The 23542-nt window shown below is 41.6% G+C and overlaps 7 protein-coding genes across 18 annotated transcripts in view; 4 read left to right on the top strand and 3 right to left on the bottom strand.

Moving 5' to 3' along the window:
* Window positions 1–447, top strand: part of LOC104821364 (diacylglycerol O-acyltransferase 2) — a 2702-nt gene extending 2255 nt beyond the window's left edge. The window contains 1 exon segment of the mRNA XM_010552214.1: window positions 205–447. Coding sequence (XP_010550516.1) covers window positions 205–306 — 102 coding nt within the window. The 3' untranslated portion in view covers window positions 307–447.
* Window positions 448–1961: 1514 nt separating this feature from the next.
* LOC104821362 (thioredoxin reductase NTRB-like) lies at window positions 1962–3608 on the top strand. The gene is made up of 2 exons (XM_010552211.2): window positions 1962–3310; window positions 3407–3608. The coding sequence occupies exons 1-2, from the start codon at window positions 2296–2298 to the stop codon at window positions 3469–3471; spliced, it is 1080 nt and encodes a 359-aa protein (XP_010550513.1). The 5' UTR covers window positions 1962–2295; the 3' UTR covers window positions 3472–3608.
* Window positions 3609–4384: 776 nt separating this feature from the next.
* Window positions 4385–5258, bottom strand: LOC104821359 (transcription factor DIVARICATA-like). Its single transcript, XM_010552208.1, has 2 exons — window positions 4839–5258; window positions 4385–4744 (listed from the first exon to the last, which is right to left on the bottom strand). The coding sequence occupies exons 1-2, from the start codon at window positions 5234–5236 to the stop codon at window positions 4564–4566; spliced, it is 579 nt and encodes a 192-aa protein (XP_010550510.1). The 5' UTR covers window positions 5237–5258; the 3' UTR covers window positions 4385–4563.
* A 440-nt stretch (window positions 5259–5698) lies between these two features.
* LOC104821360 (MLO-like protein 10) lies at window positions 5699–8862 on the bottom strand. Of its 2 annotated transcripts, XM_010552210.1 has the most exons (15): window positions 8430–8861; window positions 8290–8347; window positions 8044–8213; window positions 7846–7962; window positions 7692–7752; window positions 7513–7601; window positions 7294–7368; window positions 7135–7223; window positions 7007–7056; window positions 6876–6916; window positions 6632–6805; window positions 6510–6545; window positions 6354–6421; window positions 6196–6256; window positions 5699–6091 (listed from the first exon to the last, which is right to left on the bottom strand). In XM_010552210.1, exons 1-15 carry the CDS (start codon window positions 8616–8618, stop codon window positions 5888–5890), a joined length of 1482 nt encoding a protein of 493 aa, XP_010550512.1. In that variant the 5' UTR covers window positions 8619–8861; the 3' UTR covers window positions 5699–5887. The 2 variants fall into 2 exon arrangements, with proteins under 2 accessions (XP_010550512.1, XP_010550511.1); XM_010552209.2 differs by having other exon boundaries at window positions 7513–7752; window positions 8430–8862.
* A 3198-nt stretch (window positions 8863–12060) lies between these two features.
* On the top strand, window positions 12061–13622 carry LOC104821565. The gene is made up of 4 exons (XM_019203428.1): window positions 12061–12639; window positions 12717–13020; window positions 13088–13208; window positions 13288–13622. The coding sequence occupies exons 2-4, from the start codon at window positions 12721–12723 to the stop codon at window positions 13470–13472; spliced, it is 606 nt and encodes a 201-aa protein (XP_019058973.1). The 5' UTR covers window positions 12061–12639; window positions 12717–12720; the 3' UTR covers window positions 13473–13622.
* Window positions 13623–17243: 3621 nt separating this feature from the next.
* On the top strand, window positions 17244–20160 carry LOC104821357 (protein PIN-LIKES 7). Of its 4 annotated transcripts, XM_010552201.1 has the most exons (9): window positions 17244–18072; window positions 18170–18249; window positions 18336–18582; window positions 18682–18834; window positions 18913–19023; window positions 19112–19212; window positions 19287–19339; window positions 19456–19641; window positions 19721–20160. In XM_010552201.1, the coding sequence occupies exons 1-9, from the start codon at window positions 17938–17940 to the stop codon at window positions 19843–19845; spliced, it is 1191 nt and encodes a 396-aa protein (XP_010550503.1). In that variant the 5' UTR covers window positions 17244–17937; the 3' UTR covers window positions 19846–20160. The 4 variants fall into 4 exon arrangements, with proteins under 4 accessions (XP_010550503.1, XP_010550502.1, XP_010550501.1 ...); XM_010552200.1 differs by having other exon boundaries at window positions 19456–20160; XM_010552199.2 differs by having other exon boundaries at window positions 17251–18582.
* The window catches only part of LOC104821358 (glutamate receptor 3.6), a 5024-nt gene continuing 1273 nt past the window's right edge, over window positions 19792–23542 (bottom strand). For 2 of the 8 annotated variants that reach the window (XM_010552204.1, XM_010552203.2), the window contains 6 exons: window positions 23409–23542; window positions 21704–23019; window positions 21355–21632; window positions 21256–21287; window positions 20767–21173; window positions 20098–20682 (listed from right to left, as the gene is read on the bottom strand). In XM_010552204.1, the coding sequence (XP_010550506.1) occupies window positions 20272–20682; window positions 20767–21173; window positions 21256–21287; window positions 21355–21632; window positions 21704–23019; window positions 23409–23542 (2578 nt within the window). In that variant the 3' untranslated portion in view covers window positions 20098–20271. Of the gene's footprint in view, window positions 19884–19907; window positions 20683–20766; window positions 21174–21255; window positions 21288–21354; window positions 21633–21703; window positions 23020–23408 lie in introns of those variants that run through there. The other 6 variants (XR_773065.1, XR_773064.1, XM_010552206.1 and 3 more) reach the window with 6 other exon arrangements.

Here is a 23542-nt window from a genome sequence, read left to right as displayed (position 1 = left end):
TAGGGAAAGTATGCCGCTTTCTGTTTATCCACCACCGTTAGTAGTTAGCATCCTCTTTTGTGGAGATTTCTGGCTGCTCATAAAAATTGATACAAAAGATGAAAAATGGTTTTTGAGGTTCTTGAGATAATCCATTCTTAACTTGTAATTTGAAGATTCTTGAGATTGGAAGTCGTCTTGTAAGTTCGGTTATCAACTTGTCAGGTTGCCAAATTACATGGTCAATTTGTGGAAGCGCTCAAAGATCTGTTCGAGGGGCACAAGGCCCGCGCTGGCTACCCAGATCTTGAGTTGAAAATTCTTTGAATAATTTGCTGTCACGGAATCAATCTATATCACTCATGTAATACCTTTTTGTTTTTGTTTTTTATTTATACTCCAATGTAATAGTAATATCCTCCTTTGAATATAAGTATAATTGGATTATTTAAGAATCTTTACAAGTCATATGAAAGCGAATGTTTTTGCTTCCTAGTATGGTGTTTAAGGTGTGGCAAGCGAGTAGGACAGGACAGACTGATGACAATGAGACATATCTTCGAGGGCAGTTGATGCTTTGGTGGTTCAACGTTGGCCCGACATGATCGGTTGGTTGCAGTTGCCAAGTCGAACTCTTGCTCAGAGAAACCATCACCTCTTGGTCAGAATCTATAATATGCATTTGGTCCTGGCTAAAACTTGAACAAGGACATTCCTCTGGTCTGGGACTAGAGGAGCATTGGAACAAGGGGGCGGGCCGCAAATGCGATATATGCCCCCTTGTTTTTGTGGAGGAAGAAGATATCAGATGGGGACAGTGGTACGAGATTTTGTCCCAAGTCTGAGTTTCATATTGATTATGTAAGACCTGTGGATAGGCCAGGGCGCTGAACAGAGCAATCAGCCTTTCGGGTTCAACGTCAAGATCTGTTGTGTACCCTTCACGCATCCCAGCAAGACCAGGCCTCTTACCATTGTTAAACAGATAGCGAAATTCGATTTAGAAGAGGAAGAAAAGCGAGCCCAGATGGAACAGGATATCGCGTTCCAAGACCTTAGTAGAAGGCTGAGATCCTAGAGAGATATAGAAGAGCAAGAGATCCACAAGTAAGACAGCAATTCTCAATTGGGTGGTGTCGTGTGAAACCTGCTTGCACTTGTCTAAAGGAGACAACTTTATTTTCAGAATTTGCGGGTTACCAACTCCCTCTCACGTCTATGCCACCCGGCAGATCAATCAATAAAGTCTGTCTTTTTAAATTGCCAATTCCTACCAAACTCCTCGTAAAGTCAGTCGTCCACCCCTGACAAAGTCGTACATAGAATACAAGCCCTCGTTTTGTTATATACATATGATATATATATATATATACATATGTGCTGATATTGTCGTCTGCAACTGGAACAGGAGGTGGTTTGTGAAATGGAAAAAAAAGGAAAAGGGTGGCGGAGGGGAAGGGGAGTGAGGCTTAGCCCGAAGAGATTGGGGGTGAAAGGGTTGCGCGTGAGAATCACACGCTTCTTCAAGCTCTTGACGAGGAGATGGAGATGGAGATTGAGACTGTGTTGTCCGAGTAGCGACGAGAGCAGGAAGCGGTTGGTGAAGGAAGAGCCTTACGTCGGCGGCCGCAGAGGATCTCTAGACCGCTCCAGCTCTTTTTACGCCGATGCTATTGCAGACTGTATAGACTTCATCAACCGCTCCTCTCTTTCTTAGCATCTCGTGTTGTCTCACGCGGAAGATTTCGGGGTTGCAGGTATGCGCGGTTCGGTTTATTCAACCGAATTTATAACCAAGCGGTTATTTGATTTTAATTGGATCAGTTCGACTATATTTTATTAAATTTGTAATCAAATCATAACCAAATATAAATTCACTTATATTCGATTATATCTAATTAAAATTGTAATAAAAAATATGTTGTATATTAATAGCTGATATTTAGGTGGAATAAAAATTCGATTTATTTGGTTACAGTTAATTTAGATTCAATTCAGTCAGTTATTTGATTTCGAATTCAGTTATTTTGGATTTTAAAAATTGAAAAGTAAATATTTTTTTTAAAATTTTAATCGGTTCCATTTAGTTTAGTTATAATTCTATTATGTTCGGTTTTTAAATAACCGAACGGTTTGGCGCAAAAGGCTTTGATATGGAACATATGATTACTATACACAATGCATTATTGCTGCGAATAGAGGGCCTTAAATGGGCCTGTGGTATGATAAGCCGGGCCCAGCAGGAGAGAGTGTTTTAGTTTTTAATTTCCGGAACAGAGCCTGCCATTTTCTCGCACCGGTAGACCGACGACGGCGATGGTCGGAGCTCTGCTGCGTAAAGCCCGTGGTTTGGTAGCAGTCACAGCCACATCCGCCGCCCTCGCCGCTTCTCTTTCTCTTTCATCCTCTTCGTATTGTTCGTCTTCCTCAGGGGAGACTCTCAGGACAGAGCTGTGCATCATCGGAAGCGGACCTGCTGCCCACACAGCCGCCATCTACGCCGCCAGAGCCCAACTCCGTCCGATCATCTTCGAGGGATGGATGGCCAACGACCTCGCTCCAGGTGGCCAGCTCACCACCACCTCCGTCGTCGAGAACTTCCCCGGTTTCCCTGATGGCATCCTCGGCCTCGATCTCGTCGACCGCTTCCGCCACCAGTCCCTCCGCGCCGGCGCTTCCATCTTCACTGAGACGGTTACCAAAGTCGATCTTTCCTCCTCTCCTTTCCGGATATTCACCGATTCGAAGTCCGTCTTGGCCAACGCCGTCATCGTCGCCACCGGAGCCGTCGCCAAGAGGCTCCATTTCAAAGGCTCCGATGGCTTCTGGAACCGCGGCATCTCCGCTTGCGCCGTCTGCGATGGGGCTGCTCCCATATTCCGGAACAAACCTCTGGCGGTTATCGGCGGGGGAGATTCGGCCATGGAGGAGGCCACGTACCTGACCAGATACGGATCGAAGGTGTACATAATCCACCGGAGAGACAGACTAAGGGCGTCGAGGATAATGCAGCAGAGGGCGATGTCAAACCCTAAGATTGAAGTAATATGGAATTCAGAGGTGGAGGAGGCGTACGGGGAAGGAGTACTGGGGGGTTTGAAGGTGAGAAACGTGGTATCTGGTGAAGTGAGGGATGTGAGGGTGTCAGGATTGTTCTTCGCGATCGGGCATGAACCCGCCACCAAATTCTTGGATGGGCAACTGGAGCTAGATGCTGATGGCTATATCGTGACGGAGGCCGGAAGTACACGGACGAACGTGCGCGGTGTTTTCGCAGCGGGAGACATCCAGGACAAAAAGTACAGACAGGCCATCACTGCTGCCGGCACTGGTAATCAATCCACTGCATTCTCTTTAATGCTATTCAGTGATATACATAGGGATACGTTCGATATCTATCCATGTTTGTGGCTGGGGGGTAATGCAGGGTGCATGGCTGCTTTGGATGCTGAACACTATTTGCAGGAGAGTGGGTCTCAAATAGGAAAATAGCAACTGAGTCTCATCTTCAAGCACATTGTTATGGTTTCCTGATATTATCATTTTGTCTGAGATGAAGCTGTAGTTTTGTTATTCGAAACCTTCTTGTATCTGATTTTGATAATAATAAGGGCAGAGCTTCTGTTTAACATGAAATTAATCCCAAGTACATCACTTGGAACCTATTTAGCTTTGCATTTGTGATTTACTGTTCAAGAACATCAAGTTGGTCGGTGGTGCTCGTGGCGGTGGTCCGGTCTTCTTCCCATGATATATATAATGCCTCAAAACAGATGTTGGTTTTGCCATTTTCTTCAGTGCCTTTGTTTTTCTTTATACAATATATGTGATCTCATCCTGTGTCTAGTACAGTGTGTTAGAAGCATATTTGTGCTTAATTTACCCAAAGCATTCTTTCATCGAAGTAGTTAGCTGCTCATTACATCAGGGAGAAGAGATCTGCTATGGAGCTTGTGCCGTCAATGTCAGAAATTGCTGAAGAGAGTGCTGGCAGCTCTGCGTCTGTTGCACCGTCCGTCGTCACTCTATGTGGGTCAGTTTGCTCAGTTACTTGAGAAGGGATAAGCTCTTACATTTCATCCGTATGTCGGTTTATGGTTATTGCCTACACATCAATGCCTATTTCAAAATACAAGTGTGTAACATGTTATTGTTTTTTCTCTCTCATGGTTTACAGTATCACCGTTAGAGACTACACACGGTTTGCAATTGCTGAAGAAAAGAAAGTTCAGGATTCCTTCGAAATCATTGCCTGGCTAAAAAATTCTTATGAATCGTTCGCCAACCTTAAGGTCTGGAGGATGGCTTCCCTTTGTGGATTTGAAGTAGTTCGGGTGTACTTTTTTTTGGGCTTATTTCAGCAATGCTAAACATAGGTGAAAGAGCAAATGAAGCAGCAGCAAAAAAAAACAGCAAACAGGAATTTCTAAGAGTGAAGATGTAACGCAGAGTGGTGAAATGTTTTCTTTGGGTACAAAATATCACGGGTTTCTGTTCCTCTGAACCGGAACAAGAAATGTCTTTTGGGGATTATGAATTTTCCAACTCCCAAAAGTTTATTGATTCTGAGAGAAAACATCAAGACTAGTTCAGATTTGAGTTTGACCGAATCTGTGAAGTCCTAGTAGCAGAATTTCGTTTGAGGCGGAGAAAATACTTCTGGGCATGGCTCGCTATCTGAATAGGCGTTTTGGTCATCACACACTGCCTTGAGATACTTCTCCAGTCTCCTTTCCCGTACTTCTCCAGACCTATCAGAAACTGCCTGCAAATAGGAGAAACCGAACTCAACTTTGAAGCAGAAACAAGGTTCTTAATCTGAGATGATATGTGTGCATGTATAGTATGTATGTATGTACTCATGCTCTTCTTTCGTCCATGGAACCGCCTTCTTACGATGGTGCTTGTGTTTGATTGCAGCAGCGGTTGTCCTCCATCTATCGCCACTGTTCTGTCTGATCGTGCTTCCACTGTCCCCATAATCAGGTAGCGGGATAAGTCCATGCTCTATTGTCCTGATGTCTTCAATCAACGCATCGAGGTGCATCTGGATCTGCTGTTTGGTCTTTCCGGAGAATCTGGAAGATATTTCTCCAACAATGTCGGAGAAACTGTTGTCAGCATCAACAGCAGCCGCAGCTGCCGCTATTGCGTTTTCAAACGTCTTGTTCTCATTCCAACTCCATTCCGGTATGTCGTTCCCCCTCAGATATCTCGCATTGATCATTGCCAGAACGGCCCCACGAGATTCGCTCATCTCTCTTTGCTCTTGGCTGTGGTATGGTATGTTTTTTTAATACCCTCTTTTGTTTTCTAAGGCCCAATTGAATTATAGACGATAGACTTTGTCCAGATGAGGAAGTGAGCCTTTTCCTTTAGGAAAGACTTAGATAGGCAGTGATGAGTCACATTTCCGTATATTCTTTCCTAACACGTCTGCTTTCTGCATTCCGTGTACATAGGTTTTTTCCTTGAATTGATAACAACCGTTATTTACTTTTATAGTGGCTAGGAAGATCTAGAGAATGCATGCATTCTATTTCAAGATCAGTTATCCATTTCAAGATTTTAGAACTGGGACCTATCCACCTTCCCTCGCAATCATTTTCTGTGGCTTGCCAGAGATTATTTTTTGTGTTGTTGAAAATAGATTCGTTTTTTATATCTATATCTAGATATATACCTAAATTATTTCGTGCGGTAATATGTTCAACACAGATTAAACGTGTGAAAAATAGATTCCTGCAACAGCTGATTGTTACCATATTCACGCTCTGTGGGCTGAATTTTCACTTTTTATACAGCCCTTTTGTAGACATTATTTACTGAAAAAATCATAGTAGGTTTACACTACTGAAGAAGAAAGTGATACAGGTGAGTGGTTGCATCAACTCTCCCGTCTCTCTACTCACGCCGGTGATGGTAAAGGCTGAGTGTCGAGATCGGACGGGTAACAGTCCATGGTCTTGGATCGGTGCAGAGTTGCCCCGGAGGCGGTCTTGGCCGGGAGCTTCCTCTTTCCGCCTTTCCCTTTCTTGGCAGCCATTTGCCACTTCTTCAATGCCTTTGCCATTTGCTCATCAAACACGGCTCTCTTCATGTGAGATCCCATCTGCCCGCATCATCATCAACAACAGGTTTAGTTCCTTTGCTTGTTTTTACCGTTTTTTCCAGACACTTATGTTTTTTTGTTGTTGAGAAACATAGTACAAGTACCTGAGTGACGAGGGCATACAGCGGGAGCGTGATATAGCTGCAAAGAAACAAGGCGCCTAGGCTGTGGAAATCCATCCAAAGGCGTTCAGCTTGTTAGCTCAGTGTTCCAAAAGACAACTTCATGTTTATTAAGAGTGAAATGAAGAAGGCTTCTTTACCCAAGGGAGAGTTTGATAATGGCCAGGTTTAAATCATTATGGAAGCACGATCTCAATCCAAACGAATACTGCAGAGCCCAAGACAAAAGTATCTAGTAATGAGCCGCCGTATAGTAACCGTATATCGAAGGTATAAAGAGATCGGATGTGTATTACCCATATCCAGAAGAAGTACGTTATCTGGAAAGCGTTCTGCATACACGAGGGAAACGCCACTCGTTAGATAAAAGAAAGCATGAGATCTCGACGAGTATTCGGAACTGAAGCGGTCTAAGCACCTGAAACAAGGCGAAGTGGATGAGATGAAGAAGCAACTGAGGACTTTCGAACCAAAAATATTTGTCTGAGCCTTGCACAAGCGGTATTCCCTCGACCACTGCATGTCTCTCCGTGATTTCCAGAGCCATTTTCGTCAGGATTGCCTGAAGCTTCGTCCCAACCGCCAAAACTATCTGCAAAAGTTGTGTCGGTAAGAATCTGAATACATCATAGGATTCGGTTCGAGACCGGAAAACGTCTTACGATCACTGGAAGTATTGACGCCCAGAACAAAGTCTTCCATCCTGAAAAAGGGAAAGATGTTTACAGTACGCCCGGATTTGCAATTAGGTGAACAATGGCGACTGTCTTTCCCGAAAAAGAAGGAGGTTTACCATTAACGTTCAGCAGCAAGAAAATCACAAACGATGCCCACAGAACTGGACTGCAGAGCAAAAGTGCTATCAGTGTAAGCAAACCCTACCAAGGAGGAGACGATTACAGTGAAATTCCTTCTACTTGCCTTATTCCGACCGCTATCTTGAAATCATCCTCCAGTGATCTCTTGATATATTTTTGGAAATCAAACTGTCTTCCCGGGGTTAAATGTGTCTGAAAAGAAAGAGAGTTGCATGTCATGATCAGGCACGGCGAATGGAAAAGGATAAAACTTTTCACTCACAGCGATGAATCCATGCCGTAGAGTCAAGTAGTCGGTTCTCCCGACCGACCTGAAGAACTGACGTAAGAAGCATCCCTGTAAGGCAGTGTTCACAGAACGCAAATATCAACTCCAATGAAGAACTACTAGCGTGAAAAACCTTGCTATAACGGTTTGTACTTGCACCAGAACAAGAAGAAGAAGAAGAAAGACATGGAAGAGAGAGAGAAGGCTTCTTACGAGATAAAACAAGAAGGGAACTCTTGTCCAGAAACTGGTATGTGCTCTCACAAAGGACGTCTCGTGAGTGAGCCTGAATCTCGATGGATCTGCACGTAAAGATGAACTATGAGCAAGTGACAATATAATGCCAGACCAGGTCGACCAACGGATGAGGCAAGAGGGTCTGATGAAAATACCGACAGAAAATTGGTAATCATGAGATAATGTCTCCTTCTCCCATTTCTTCCAGCCACGGATCTACATTCGGAAGTCCAAGAAGATTGATTAGTGGCATTGACATGGTTGAAGCATTTTCAGTTTCAAACATCGATTTGAACGTTTACGCATTACCTTTAGCCTGCCGAGCATCATGGTGATGAAACTGTAAAGGACATGGAAGACCGCCAAGAAAAACAACAAAATGTGGAGCTGATGCAGACCCTTGACAGACATGAGTGGTTCATGACCCTTTTTTATAAAACAAAGAGTGAGGAACAGAGATCCGCCAAAAGACTGCTGCACTATTTATTTGAAGGGGGGAAAAACGACCTTCTTGCACTGATAAGAGGTGTTGTCGGCAGCAAGATGTCTGCGATGGGTCATGTCAGGAGCCGGACAAGGTAACATAGTGACCGCAGCCTTTTCAGGAATGCAGATCTTCAGAATGTAGGCCTCTCCGAACGTGAGCAACAAGGAAATGAATCCCAGAATCATCAGCTCTGCATTGGTTTTGGTTAGGGTTCACATCAACGCTTTAGTTTCATTCAGATTAGAGGCAAAAGCTTCTGGTCTTACCGGCTTTAATCTTGTCCAGGGCTTCAAGCAGAGAGCTCTTGTGCTTTTCCCACAACCACTGAAGGCAAACAAAGATGAGTTAGCCAACCAGAAAAAGGGTTTTTGATTCAAAGAAAGGAAGAAAGGAAGGAATTACGGACCGAGGTGACTCTGTCTAGACCCTTTTCGAGAAGAAGTGAGATGAAGATGAAAATGGTACAGACGACAGCAACTGCCCATGTCGGAATCTGAAACAGCTCTCTTTCCTTTCCGCCGCCGTCTGAGGAAGCTCCGCCGCCGTCCACGGCAGAGCACAACACCATCGTCCAACACAGCCATCTTCCGCTCATTTCTGATGATCCTAACGTAGAGCGAGGGAGAAAAAAAAAAGAAATCCTTATAAATGCTCTGTTGACTGACTTTCCGTTTGCTCCTCTTCTTTATACAAAAAGAGAAAAGGGCGGGACTGTTACGAAAGCGAGAGGATAATTAATAGTGTCGTCATATAACTAAGAATGTGTGTTCTTTCTCTTGTCTTTTTCCTGACAAAGACAGCCGCCACTCGTTCCAGATAATTATGCCCTTAATCCTTTTTAGCGCTCCTTAATCGACCAGGCGAGTTTTAAATATTGTGAGGAAGTTAGTGGTAAAAGCATCCACGGGCAGCAATTATTTTCCTCTTCCAACTTAAGACTTTTTTAAAACAAAATAATATAAAACACAATATAATAATATTATATGCACTCGCCTTTTTGTTTATTTACAAATTAGGTACACACACCCGATTTGCATGTTTTTTAATTAAAAAATGGAAAATTAACATTTTCCTACACGAATTTATTAAAATGTGACCTTTTCATACACGAATTTTTAATTTGACAGAAAACTACACCGAAATTCAAATTTTTCCAAATGTCTACACTAATAATCTAATTAAGCTTAATTGACTACATAATCAGAAACGGCGTTACAATTTTTTAGTTTCTGTTAAATGACTCCCTGACGTGGATGACACATGTTATTTTTTCTGCCATGTGGCATGCCACATCATTAAAATGAGTTGAAATTAAAATCTCCCAACTCTCCAAATTGAATCTAGGGTTTCTTTTTGTCTTCGACACCGAAGCTCCCCCTTCTGTCTTCTCTTCATGCTGGTTTTCTTCGACAATCATCGCTAGTGAGGGAAACAAGAGCATAAACGCGAAATCGGTTCGTCTGTGTTGATAATTTGCTCCGTTTTCTGGGTTTGATTTTTCCATTCGAATCTCGCTTCGATTTCTTGAGACTGATTTCTGGTTTTGTTTTTGTTACCGAGCGATTCCGATTTGGCTGTCGATATTTATCTTGTTCGTGGTCTGGGTTGTCTTCTGGCTATATTTTTGTTGGACCGAACTCCTCTCCTATTATCTTATTTCTTCATTACATTGTTTTGCGTAGGGTTTTGTAGCGTGTTAGCAAGAGTTGTGTGTCGACGCCGAGGAAGCTTCAGAAATAGAATATGGAAAAATGAGGTAATAAACTAGGAAAATAGTGTAGTTTCTCTGTATTGTTACAGTCGAATTTACGGTTGGACTTCGATGTACTTGAAAGCATCAGTAACCGTGGAAGAAATTGGAGTTTACCACTATGTTTTCTTGTTTTGTTGATGTTTTACTTGATAATAACGTTAAAGTTGTTTAATTTGCAGTTGGAGTCGAATGAATTTCTTCATGGGAGGTCAGTTTGAAGAAATAGAAGGCAGAGCATATTACTTGGGTGGGTTTGAAGAAATAGGAGTTTTGGTTGATATTGACAAGGTATCATGGTTTTTCTTCGAAGAATATGTTCGGTCTCACAAAATAGGAACTTATATCAGGGAGTTGTGGTATAAATTACCAAATGAATCTTTGGATGATAAAAGGGTAGTGCGAGAAGAATTTTGTGATAGTGACATTCGAAATATGATTGAATTAGCGAGGGAATCTGGCGAATTGGATGTTTTTGTGGACCATCATTTATCACAACCAAGACCTACAAAAAGACTAGTTGATGTTCGAGTTGAGGAGGAACAACAACATGATAGGAATTTCGATGCGGAAGAATATAGAGAGCAGATATATGCAGGGGATTTAGGTGGATATAACAGTGATGAAGATGATGTGTAACAACCCGTGACCGCTACGAATTGTCGAAACTGCCCTCACACAGCAACCCGAGACCTTTCAGCGTGTTTTGTCCTCACTCGCACGCATACCGAGACACTTCCCAGTAGGTCACTCATCCTAAAATTGCTCCAGAGTCAGCACGCTTAACTTTGGAGTTCTCTCGGGATAGTCAACCAAAAAGGTAGGTGCACCTTGTTGCTATGAGTAGCTCAACTAATTCTTTTATGTTATCTTAGACTGTATAGTCCCATACCTATACAGCCTCGGATCTCTCTCATTCCGGTGTGTTCGATTCATCCCTGTACCCCCTACCCAGAAGCTCGTCAGGAGCCGCCCCTTGTCCGTGCCTCTGCACCGGCGATCACTCCCCGCCCTCCTACGGTACTCTAGGTTGTCACATGATGATTTTGTTGTTGATTCTAGTGATGATGGTAGACTACATGATGATGATGAGGATGAAGATTCATGTTTAGGTGACACCCCTGGTAGTGAGGATGAAGATTTTGCTGTTGAAGTCCCGGTGGGTGTAGGTCTAGAATCTGATGTTGATAATGATGAAGTGGATGATGAAGCTTCGACGGATGAGTATTTGGATAGTGATGACTATATCCCTCTTACACCGGATTGTACTGATGATGAATGTAAAGAGGGTGATAAACCAAAGAGAAAGCCAACCGCATTTCCATCAAATGAAGTGTTGTTTCTTGGAAAGACTTTCAATTCGGGTGATGAGTTTAAAAAGGCTTTATTGGACTATGCGCTACAGAAAAACTTCAATGTGAAGTTGTCAAGGTGGGAACGGACCAAATTAAGTGCAATTTATTGTAAGGAAGGTTGTCCTTGGAGGGTATATTGTTCGGTTGAAGTCCCCATTAGCAAATGGATGGTAAAGGTTTACAATGACGATCACAACCATCAACTTGAGACATATCTGAATATGTTCACCATGAGACAAATTGCGCATCTATATGCGGAGAGGTTTAGGAGAGAACCAGATTGGAAAGCGGAAAAGTTGCAGATTGCAATTCAAGAAGAATATGGTGTGTCTGTCCCAATTAGCAAGTGCTTCAAGGCTAGGCGTATTGCTCTAAAAATGGTCATGGAAGATCCCTCTGTACAGATTGCTAAACTATGGGACTATGAACTAGAATTGCGTAGGTCGAACCCGAATACGACAACTGAAATCGGAACAAAATCAGCGGCTTTGGGAGTTCAAGCATTTGACCGTTTCTATGTTAGTTTTGAAGTACTAAGAGAAACATGGAAACAACATTGTCGACCTGTAATTGGCTTAGACGGTTGTTTTTTGAAGTGGGAAATGAAAGGAGAGCTTTTAGCCGCTGTTGGTAGGGACGCAAATAATGGCATGTACCCTATAGCATGGGCTGTAGTGCGTGTGGAAAGTATCGAATCCTGGAATTGGTTCATCCGAAAATTAAGATTAGACTTGGGTTTGGGTGATGGACATAACTTGACGATCTTGTCTGACAAACAAAAGGTAATGTGTTCTTACCTATTATAGTTTGTTTCAACTTCAGGACTATATTTGTTATGGGACTTTGACCTTTTCATATGTGTTTCCACAGGGTCTGTTGAATGCTATCCAAAAGGAATTACCTTTTGCTGAACATCAAATGTGTACCCGCCATGTATTTGCCAATTGGAAGAAACAGTTTAAGGATTTAGAACTCAAGATCCTCTTCTGGAAAGCTGCGAAATCATATTTGGAAAGTGAGTATGAAGGATATGTACGAGACATTCGACGCTACAACCCATTGGCATATGATGCATTTGTGAGGGCACATCCGAAGAGGTGGTGCAGAGCCTTTTTTAAGCCAGAATCGAGATGTCATGACATTCACAACAACTTATCTGAGAGCTTCAATTTTTCAATCAAAGAAGCACGTTCGCGGCCGATAATTGATATGTTTGAAGAGATTCGTAGGAAAACAATGAAACGGATCTCAAGACGAGCACGTGAAGCAGCAAGGTGTAAAACTGAATTTCCCCCTAGGATCATGAGGATTTTGGAGAAATACCGATAGAAATCTCGATACTGCAACATCATAAATAGCGGGCATGGAAAATACGAGGTAGCTGAGTTTGGGGTTTCTTATGGGGTTGATTTGTCTACTAACGCATGTGGTTGTAAGAGATGGCAGTTGAGAGGTATACCTTGTCAACATGCCCAAGCTGTGATCAAAGTAACGCGACAAAACATTGCGCCGTAAGGAATAAATTATATTCTTTAGTTACATATAGATGTGTCGTGTTGTTATCTAACTGATGTTTTCTGATTTTCAGGTTTATGTCTCATTTCTATCTCAAATCGAAATGGCAAGCAACATATGCAAATAATATCATGCCAGTTAATGGTGAACCGTTGTGGCAAAAATCTGGAAGAATTCCCATTACTGTACCAAAAGTTCAAAGAATGCCGGGTCGACCAAAAAAGCAGAACAGAGTAAAAGACCCCCATGAGTCTCCTTCAAAACCTGGTCACATAACCCGGCATGGAAGGATATTCCGTTGTAGCATTTGCAAACAAACTGGGCATAATGCAAAGACATGCAAAAGTGAACCTACACATAGGCCTAGGATATCAGGAGTAAGTTTTATATTTCTTGCATATTTTATTCTAAACACAATACTGATTACAAAGTAATATGTTATAGGAAGGAGCATCGAGTAGCAATGCATCGCGGTCGACTAACAATGCGCCACGGAAACGGAGACAACAAGGACCATCGACTACCAATGTACCTCCGAACACAACTACTGCTAACTATGTTGAAGGTTTGTTTTGCAACAATTGGTGGTGTTTTTATGTTCAATTTATAGTTTTTTGCATATAAATCGTTTTTTTCCTGGCTAGTGAATTCTATTCCGACTCAATCAAGTCAGACAAAACAATCTGGGCTTCCGTTGAACACTAGGCGTCGTATTCTCATCGGGATGTCGTCTACCACAATCGGGACTTCCACAAGCCGACAACATCCGTTCACCATACCCAGACAACTAAATCTGTCTAACATATCACATGGAAATCAATCTCAGTAATCAGATGGTGTTTGTTTGTTGTTCAAACTCATGTTTCATGTTTTTCCTCATTTCAAGAACATATAATGTTGTTTTGCAACTATGTTTTTTAATGTTTCTTGTCTTTTTGGGACATATAACGTTGATGTATTTTGTATTTCGAGACTTGTATCGTGGATTTCAGTAGGATTTTTTTGGGACAAGATGCGTTTTTCTTCTCTTACCCATAATGTTTGTTATGTTTTGTAATCGAAATTGCGTTGTCTTGCAACCATATTTTCCAGATCATAACATTCTTTTCTTTTGGTGGATCTAGACACCATATTTTATCTACATTAATCAACACAAAACACAATACTACAATAATCCATAATAACATTGACTCATTTAAATATGCCCGACACATATATAAATCCTTACCAAAATGTAATACATATCCAAAAGATCAACCCACAACATAATAATTCATCACATGATCCATACACTACATCTTTCACATCAACCTTCACAGACGCGGAATAACATAATAATACAGACATAAAACACCTAGAATTACAATGGCGCCCAACATTTTATACACATTTCCTTTCAACGGTTCAACTTCAGCCTTCACTTTATCTGCAACATGAAGGACAGTTTGATTTTGTATACGTAATTCTTCGATTTCTTCACAGATTGCTTCATCCGCCCATTTGAATACATGTGCTTGATTCCCCTGAAACCATTATGTACAGTTTATAAAATTTGAAGACTACATCAACATTGAGCTATGACTATCAATACCTCTTGTCTTGCACATCGGAAAAAAACTCTGCCGGGATTAGCTTCCGTCTTAGATGTAAATCTCGATATAGGAGCTCCGCATTCACATTGTACCGGGAAACCTTTTTTTTGGAATTGCTTCGGCTTTCTTCCAACGGGACCTTCCACTAGATTTTGAAGCTCCGTCCGATATATAACTCATCTAGTTCATTAAAACACCATTAAAATTTCAAATTCCAACCATTTCAAATTTCAACCGAAAATTATCCACTTTCATACACCAATAGCTCAACTCAATAGATCCACATTACAATATCATGGACAATATAACAACGTTGATAGAAATCAATCTCAATAGAATATTCATCAGTAACATCCTAATTTCTAACATCCATACAACATCAGCATAATAAATCGAGTTTAAAACCTGTTGTATCTTGCATCACAAAACCAAAACGGACAAAATAAATAACATTCGACTCAAACTTTCGACCGTAAGTAGACCAACACAAGACATACACAAAAGTCGATGGTTAACACCCGCAACCTTCAACAGACAGAATAAAGAGTCACATAGAACCATAGCAAAACACATGAGAAAAGTCAGAGATAACGGCACACAAAAACCAGAGCAAACACAGGCGAAACGACGAGAGAGAGAGAGAGACAATGGCGGAGAGAGAGAGACAGAGAGAGAACCTTCGACCTGTTGGGAATCGAACGCCGAGTAAGAATGTCGGTTGTAAACAGAGGAGAAACGTCTCCCTTGAACAAAACCAGTAGAGGAGAAGACAGAAGGTGGAGCTTCGGTATCGAAGACTAAAAAAGAAACCCTAGATTCGATTTGGAGAGTTGGGAGATTTTAATTTCAACTCATTTTAATGATGTGGCATGCCACATGGCATAAAAAATAACACGTGTCCATCCACGTCAGGGAGTCATTTAACAGAAACTGAAAAATTATAACGTCGTTTCTGATTATGTAGTCAATTAAGCTTAATTAGATTATTGGTGTAGACATTTGGAAAAATTTGAATTTCGATGTAGTTTTCTGTCAAATTAAAAATTCGTGTATGAAAAGGTCACATTTTAATAAATTCGTTTAGGAAAATGTTAATTTCCCTTAAAAAATATATGGACAACATGATAAAGAGTTTCTGGGTAATAAATAGGATTCATTGGGTTTGGACCGGAGCTTCTCCACATTTTAAAATGGGCCATTTCTGGGTCCAATATCCTAAATCGTCATTTTTTTTTTGTAAAGTTGGCAAAATAATTATCTCAATTTTAAATAAATTATATTGTTTATAATTTTTAAAGGGACCCGAAAAAAAAAATCTTAAACAACAACCATTTTATATTATAAATATATAAAAGGGTAAAACCCCTAAAAAACCTTCAACTTGCAAAAATATATACAAATAAACTTTCAACTTGAAAAACTGTCAATCAATCCCCAAACTTGTAACTTGTCACTGAATAAAACCTCGAACTTTCAAATTATTGCTCTAATAAACCTTTGACCGGTTTGACCACAATTTCAGGCGATCGGAAATCTACATATTAACGGATTGCTGATGTCACCTTATACATGTTATCAATTTTAATTTAAAAAATGACATCAGAAATCCGTCAATACGTGGATTTCCGATCGTTTGAAATTGTGATCAAACCGGTCAAAGGTTTATTAGAGCAATAATTTGCAAGTTTGAGGTTTTATTAAGTGACAAGTTATAAGTTCGGGGATTGATTGACAATTTTTCAAGTTGAAGGTTTATTTGTATATATTTTTGCAAGTTGGAGGTTTTTTAGAGGTTTTACCCTATATAAAACAAAACCTGGTCTTACATGGAGATTTTTTGTGTGTGTGTGTGTGGATATATCCTTGAGTTTTGTCTTATCCGGAGGATGACTACTCGGTTATCTTTCTCAACAAGGAAGCGACGCTTTCTTCCCCCTTTCTTGAAAAAAAAATAATATATTTTTGTTTTCTTAATGTTAAATTATCTCTCTCAATGTGTCTGTGTACATATATACTGTGTGTACATACATGCTCTTCCTGGGTTTGGATCATTGGTGACATACATTTGCCTTTTATCTCCTCCAATTTTTTTTTTATAATCAGAAAGTTTATTAATCCTTTGACCCGAAAGTTATAATATATAAAAATTATATTTGTCCATTACCAATTAATATGTTGTATATAAAATAAAAATAGCCAAGGCAAATCTAAAATTAAAAACGTCAAAATTTGCCGACAGTATCGAACCATTTGCATCTTCTTTTATTTATTCTAAATGCTTATCTAATTACCAGTAAGCAACTGCCCTGAACAAATCACTTCCCACCAACGATACACATATAGTGTAAGTATTTGCTTCTATGTAACCCAACAGACGAGTGGTCAAGTTTGGGGTAGGAGGTAATTCTCAAGTTGAGTGTTCGATTCCTGGCTGGTGGGGAGGGAGGTAATTTCTAGATTTATATGATCCATATACAAAGACTGCTCTCGGGGCGGAGGTTTACCTAGTGAACGCGCCCAAAATATAGCAGTATGGATCCTCCGTTATAAAAAAAAAGTATTTGCTTCTACGTATCAACAGAGATTTCACATATGGCAAAACTATATAAACACACAGCCTTATGATGTATTTTATAGTTTACCTGATTCCATCTTTTAAGAAAATAGACCGGACATTATTTACAGGATTCTCTTATATATATGTATATATAATCTTCAAAAGTCTTGGTAAAAAAAGCTAGAGAAATATTATTAAATCTCCAACCAAATAAACGAAATTCTTAGAATCAATTTTTTTTTATATGCAAAGAAGATCAATACCTATGTCATGTAAAAGAAATCCTTTTAGACGAATAATAGAAATTGCTCAAGAATATTTACTTACAGAAACCTATAAAAAAAATAACATTTACAATCTCTCAAAATAAATAAAAAAAATTCTATAAATTTTTTTATACCTCTCATATAATATTCTATTTATAAATATTAATAAACGCGACACAAAAATGATACATAACTCTTCTAATTAAATAACCACATCACGTCTGTTTTTTTTTATTCTATATTATTTACCATATAACCTAATATTATATACAAGAAAGTCGTGAACTTTTTACATATAAATAAGTATAAATCGTTCCAATGATATTGCCAGCGTCGGAGTTTTGGTTGGGTACAAATATCTGACGGACCGACAATCAAATGTCATCGGAAGTAACTTGGGGGCAATAATTAATTAATTTAAAGAAAAAACCTCCGTTGATCTTTTCAAGTGTCAACAGCCTCACACGATCCCAAAGGCCTCCATTGGCAGATTTCTTTCTTTCTTTATTCCTATTCGAACCGATTGGACCAAGCCTCATTATATATACATACACATATATCTATATATATATTGAGCTTTTGAATGTTAAGAGCGACTATATTAAATATGATAAAAACACCAAAAGAGAAACTGCCTTTTGCTTCGCTCGTCAAAGAGATCATAAGAAGCCAAGTTGGCTTCCAACGCCTTCTGTCTTCTGCTCTTCTGAAAAGTTGGAGCTCTCGTCCACTTCTATATATATATATATATATATGTGTGTATACACTTGCAAGATCTTCACATTTCTTTTTGACTGCTTCTGTTTTCAGCATCTGGGCAAGAAAAAGAGATCAAGAAACGCCTAAACATCTGTTGATCATTCGAGGGAGGGTTTGAAGATGGGTTTCTTGGCACTGTTAGAGGTGGCTTCCATGCCCATTGTCCAAGTTCTCCTCATCAGCGTCCTGGGCGCTTTCTTGGCTACCGACTACTGCTCTCTTCTCTCTGCCGAAACTCGGAGATCCCTGAACAAGGTGACACAGCTGGAAAAAAAATGGCGTATATACCTCTTTTTAGATGTATCAGGCATGCATGTAACTTGGTCTAAATTGCTCAACATCCTTTTCGCAGCTTGTCTTCGTGGTATTCACGCCTTGCCTCATGTTCGCCAGCCTGGCCAAGACCGTCACTTTACAGGACATCATTTCATGGTACGTACTGAGAGGTGGTTAAACACTGTTCGAAAGAGAAAAGAGGGGATCCGTACTCATGTGATTATAAAACTCTCTGCTGTCAGGTGGTTTATGCCCCTGAATGTGGGAATCACCTTTCTGGTGGGAGGCGTTCTTGGATGGTTGGTGGTCAAAGTTCTGAAACCGAAACCTCAACTTCACGGCCTGATCATCGCTACCTGTGCTTCAGGCAACATGGGAAACCTTATGCTCATTCTCGTCCCTGCTATCTGCGATGAAGAAGGCAGCCCCTTTGGCAGCCGGAGCGTTTGCAGATCCATCGGCCTCTCCTATGCGTCTTTCTCCATGGCCGTAAGTTTCTTTCAGATGTACACAAGATATAGAAACACTGTTGGTTTTTTCTTTCGCAAATCTTGATTCGACCCGAACGGAATATATGATCGCATGCAGCTTGGAGGTTTCTACATATGGACGTATAGCTACCAATTGGTGAGAAGCTCGGCCGTGCAGTTTAAAGCTCTTGCCTCATCGGTCAAGTCGCAGAACAAGGACATCGACTCCGATCACCACACTCACCTCCTCAAGACAGACATTGAAACCCAAGTGCGTCCTCTGTTGTACACTACAACCTTGAAATCTTTGTCATTCCCTAAAAGAAAAAATCTGAATTTTTAACTGCAGACACAGCATGACCAACCATCTGAGAAGAAAAAGGCTTCAGCTTGGACGAACATAAAAGACTTGCTGCATCAGATTCTTGAGGAACTCTTCGCTCCACCGACCATTGGTGCGGTAAGTGGATCAGGAGCATACTTGGGTTGTTTGTCCAACTAATCTACGATTGAACACCGTTCTAATCAGTTCTTTCTGACGAGATCAGATTCTCGGTTTCGCTTTTGGAGCAACCAAGTGGTTGAGGAACCTTATAATTGGCGAGACCGCCCCTTTCCGAGTCGTCCAAGATTCTGTTCAACTACTTGGGTAAGAAGAATCCCTCCCTAACTGAGTTTTCCATCTTGATGTCTCATCTTTACACCAAAAGTCTGAATCTGCAGTGACGGCACAATTCCTTGTATCACACTCATACTTGGTGGCAACCTCATTCAAGGTAAAGGCGCAAAATCCCATGTTTTTATAACAGTACAGAGATAAAGGGTGAGACGTAACTCAGACACGAGACTTGTGTCTGGTTTTTTGTTTTCTTGTAAATTAACAACAAAACAGGTCTGCGCTCCTCGGCTGTGAAGACATCTGTCCTTGTCGGAGTAATCTGTGTCCGGTACATTATCCTTCCCATCATAGGAATCGGAGTTGTTCAATTAGCCGGGAATTTCGGGTTTCTACCTGAAGATCCACTGTTCAAATACGTTTTGATGCTTCAGTTTACGCTGCCGCCCGCTATGAATATCAGTAAGTCCTCTTTGAATAACAAAAAAACAAGAAAGTGGTTTTTCGCAGCAGAGCTCATAACGGTTTCCCACTGTTGCAGGCACTATGGCACAGTTATTCGATGTGGCTCAAGACGAATGCTCAGTCATCTTTTTGTGGACGTACCTGGTTGCATCATTGGCCCTCACCGTTTGGTCAACCATCTTCCTCTCTATCCTGTCCTAAGAGGATCCACACCATGTCCAATCCCAATCGATAGCTGTCTGTAAATATCGCCTTATTACGGTTAAAAAAGAGTCCCCAATTGGGTGAAGAACCTTTGTCATTGATCACACTTTTGTCATGAATTGAAGAGTTGTACCTTGTACTATGGCTCTGCTTCAAGAATCCAGACAACCTTAGATTTACCAAAGAAATTAATGGAACAGATATTTAAAGCCTAGAGCTGGTTAATTATAATCTTGTCCAACAACCACATAATCTGTTCAAAACTATCAAGATCAGCTAAAAATTAAGCGTATCGAACAGACAATATGACAAGTATACACTGCAGGAAAACGAAAAGAAGGACGTTAATTATACATAAAAAGATGCTGATTTTCACGAGGAACATACCGGATCTGATCAAAACAGGGGAGATGAGAATATGTATCAGCAATGGCTTGTACCATTTACCGTGATATCTTCAAACTGCCTTCGCTTGGACCGACCTTTAACGTCCTCTTCCTTTTCATTAACGAAGGAGAGGAAAGTATGGATGCGTGCTGATGGCGAGCTTCTCCTGGTGGAGGCCTCTGCTTCTTGAGGGAAGTACCGACAGAACTGACGTATTACCAATACTGAATAGATTAAGAGAGTGAAAAGGCAAGCCATTCCACAGACCACAAACAATCCCCAGAAGCTCTTCAGTTCGAGCCTGTCTACTTCTATCTCTGCACCTTGCAATGAACACGCTTTTCTCAGCAACCATTTGTCATGAATCCTCTGAAGATCCCCGTTTTCTGATAGTTGCAGAATCGCCGTCGAGAAGTCCACTGCCAAAGGCGAGTTTCTGGGAAATGCCTATCCAAAATGCGCAAGAATCACTGATTCACTATCATGTTTCAGATGGAAAGGCTTTAAAAGAAGGGGAAAAAAAACACTCACAAATCCCCATCCGTTTTTGGTGAACTCGTGCCCAACTATGCCGAATTCACATCGGTTTGAGAGGAAAAGTTCGATGTAAGCGTGTTCATCCACGACGGCAGCAACGCCGCCTTTACCAGGACCTTCTCGCAGGGCCTTATCATACTCCTCCTGGGAGCGAAGTGGGACAAGTCTCGACTCGTGGATTCTGAGCTCGTTAACCAGATAGTCTCTGATAAAGGAGCCTTGTGGATAGCCGATCCGATCATTGCTTGCCTCCAAAGTCTCTATGCCTTTGATGGGCGACGAGAGCTGATGGACCGTGAGAATTGAAGTAAGGCTCGCAGTGTAACTCGAGTTGATTATGAGAACCACTGATAGCCATATTATCAGCACTATCCGCCCAAGAGTGCTGATGGTGTTCTCTCCTGTATATTTCCATGGAAGAAAGTCTTGGTCAAGTGTAAATATCAGAAAACGATAAGAATCCAGGGGGAAGCTTGTACTTACTGTGAGAGAAAAAGAGAGTTGAAAAGCTGAACCTGCAAGACAAAGTGATCAACCTTGCTGAGCGTGAAAAGCTTGTGTTTACAGTTCTAGTGTTAGTACCAGAAAGTGGTGATGATTTGTCGTCGAGGAGAACCTCGAAACTCGTCGTTGTGTCTGTGCTCCAGAAACCAAATGACAACACCCACCACCAGGAAAGAGGCAGCGGCCACGATCCACATCTGGGGAGTGAACGGCCTCAAGAATGCCCAAGCACTCGAACCGAGCTTCCGGACTGGAGCCACCACCACTAGTCCTGACTCCACGTATGGCTGCGTAAAATCTGCCATCTTGGTTCTTTCTGTTATTATAGTTATATCTCCAATGCCTGCGTCGTAGACCTGTGATAAACACGACGTTTTCGTCAAGAGAAACGGACAGATTGTTAAATGGAGAGAGTGAGTGCTCTCACCCCTGCAGTTATCAGGCGCACCAGCTCTGTGCCACTCGGATTGTCATGTCCATTCCCAAAAGGTATGAGCTCGAATGGGACTGCATAAGGCAGCAGGGTCAAAGCTGCATAGAAGACATCGACACAGTATCCGGTGATGATACCGTTGCTTCCGACAGACACAAACTCTTTGAAACTGTTACGGTTCGGCACTCCAATCCTCAGATGCCTTCCGTTGTAAGGGAAAACCCATCCACGGGGCTTCTGTGTTGTCTGTCCTGGCCAGACTACACTATGAAGCCTCTGTCCCGGAAAAGATTGACTTTTCGTTTCCTCTGGCGGGTTTATGGACAAGCCCAGATGGTTAGACCAGTAGCCGATTGTCCTGTAACCAGTGCCAATGATATTGAGCACATCAAACTCTTGGTTTATGAGGTTCCTGTCCTGAGTAAACTTCATTCGACCCGTCAGCCCGATTCTATCAACGTTTAAGATGCTATCAAGAAACAGCTTTCCTCCATCAAAGATATTCAAAGCATCAAGATGCAAGTTTCCGCCCTGAAATTTGGAAATCATCGAGTTCTTGGAGAAGGAAATATTTCCACCTTTCTTGAAGAAATCATCAATGGCGTGGGCAAGCAACCAGACGGTGTCATAGGCATACAGTCCATAAGTGCTCAGCCCGACATGAGTCATATTATGCCACCTGGAGACAAAATTCCTCTTGAGAGGAGAGTCTGGAGTGTGAATGCGCAGAGCAATGACGCCTTGAATGCTATTCATGGTGTCCATGGGAAGGGGAGAGTCAGTGTCTATGATGGAAGAGAGCCAGTTGGTGGCGATCCACACGTAACCCGTGGTCATCATCCCGAGAGACTGGGCCACGCTGAACACATCTAGGCCCCAGTAGAAGAAAGCATGAACAACGATGATCCGTGACTCGCTCAAAGCTACCTTAACCAGCAAGTTAACGATGTCATCTCTGGTGGGCTCGGGGGGCAAAGCCGCTTTGTATGAGATTCTGCAACGTTTCTCGGCCAATTTGTCGCCCAAGGCGGCAATCCCATTCCGTCCGTAATCATCGTCGCCATAGATAGCTATGACTTCTCTCCAGCCGTAGTAATGGACGATGTCTGCCACAGCGGCCATCTGAAAGAGATCGCTCAGCGAGGTTCTGATGAAGAAGGGGTACTGCAGAGGAGACATGGTGGGGTCTGTGGCCGTGAATGAGAGCAGAGGAATGGATAGTTCTGTCGCGACGTGAGCTACTACATGAGCAGTTGTCGATCTCTGAGGGCCGATTATTGCCACAGTGTCCGTCTCCATGAACCGTAGAGCTTTCATTTGAAACAAAACCCAACCGAACCGTCAGTAAAAGCATTTCACAGTTGCTGGATTTTCTACTGAAATGATGACATGTTGTCGGGAGTGACCAATCAAACAGACAAAGGAACTGTCAGTTGAGCTGTGACATTGATCACGACCGGACGAAGAAGTTTCTAAAACAAAGACCCGTGCTGATGTGAGAACATTTTCGTGAAAGCGGAAAACCCATTTAAGAAAAAGAGCTAAAAACCGAGAGAATCTCAAGATCTATAGAAACTATACAAGAGGATTCGATAAAGAACCACCTAAAAAGGGGAAGAAATCTTTGTAATCAGCATGAGAATAATCTAAAAAGGAAATAAACAAAGGCTCAAAAAAGAGTAAAGGAGCAGTGGCTCACTTTCGACAATGCTCATGAAGCCAATGAACTTAGTGTCGTGCATGATGATCTTGAGATGAGTGCCATTGAGGATGCTCGGGCTGGAATTCACGTCTTCAACAGCAGCCTCCATGGCAACTTTTATGACTCTTCCG

The sequence above is a fragment of the Tarenaya hassleriana genome, unplaced genomic scaffold, assembly GCF_000463585.1.
Source record: "Tarenaya hassleriana unplaced genomic scaffold, ASM46358v1 Cleome33, whole genome shotgun sequence".
NCBI lineage: Eukaryota > Viridiplantae > Streptophyta > Magnoliopsida > Brassicales > Cleomaceae > Tarenaya > Tarenaya hassleriana.
The sequence above is the reverse complement of the archived record's forward strand: the minus strand, read 5'-3'. Positions and strand labels throughout refer to the sequence as shown.

Bases quoted from the DNA above. Each gene is read 5' to 3' on its own strand.
- LOC104821362 (XM_010552211.2), top strand. From the start codon at position 2,296: ATGGTCGGAGCTCTGCTGCGTAAAGCCCGTGGTTTGGTAGCAGTCACA. The intron at 3,311-3,406 runs GTAATCAATCCA...GGGGTAATGCAG, and splicing joins CATCACTGCTGCCGGCACTG to GGTGCATGGCTGCTTTGGAT.
- LOC104821359 (XM_010552208.1), bottom strand. From the start codon at position 5,236: ATGAGCGAATCTCGTGGGGCCGTTCTGGCAATGATCAATGCGAGATAT. The intron at 4,745-4,838 runs GTACATACATAC...TCCTATTTGCAG, and splicing joins TGGACGAAAGAAGAGCATGA to GCAGTTTCTGATAGGTCTGG.
- LOC104821360 (XM_010552209.2), bottom strand. From the start codon at position 8,618: ATGAGCGGAAGATGGCTGTGTTGGACGATGGTGTTGTGCTCTGCCGTG. The intron at 7,057-7,134 runs GCAAGTAGAAGG...TTTGCTCTGCAG, and splicing joins AAGATAGCGGTCGGAATAAG to TCCAGTTCTGTGGGCATCGT. The intron at 6,422-6,509 runs GTAATACACATC...TGGGCTCTGCAG, and splicing joins CGTACTTCTTCTGGATATGG to TATTCGTTTGGATTGAGATC.
- LOC104821565 (XM_019203428.1), top strand. From the start codon at position 12,721: ATGTCTCATTTCTATCTCAAATCGAAATGGCAAGCAACATATGCAAAT. The intron at 13,021-13,087 runs GTAAGTTTTATA...AATATGTTATAG, and splicing joins ATAGGCCTAGGATATCAGGA to GAAGGAGCATCGAGTAGCAA. The intron at 13,209-13,287 runs GTTTGTTTTGCA...TTTCCTGGCTAG, and splicing joins TACTGCTAACTATGTTGAAG to TGAATTCTATTCCGACTCAA.
- LOC104821357 (XM_010552198.2), top strand. From the start codon at position 17,938: ATGGGTTTCTTGGCACTGTTAGAGGTGGCTTCCATGCCCATTGTCCAA. The intron at 18,835-18,912 runs GTGCGTCCTCTG...TTTTAACTGCAG, and splicing joins AGACAGACATTGAAACCCAA to ACACAGCATGACCAACCATC. The intron at 19,340-19,455 runs GTAAAGGCGCAA...ACAACAAAACAG, and splicing joins TGGTGGCAACCTCATTCAAG to GTCTGCGCTCCTCGGCTGTG.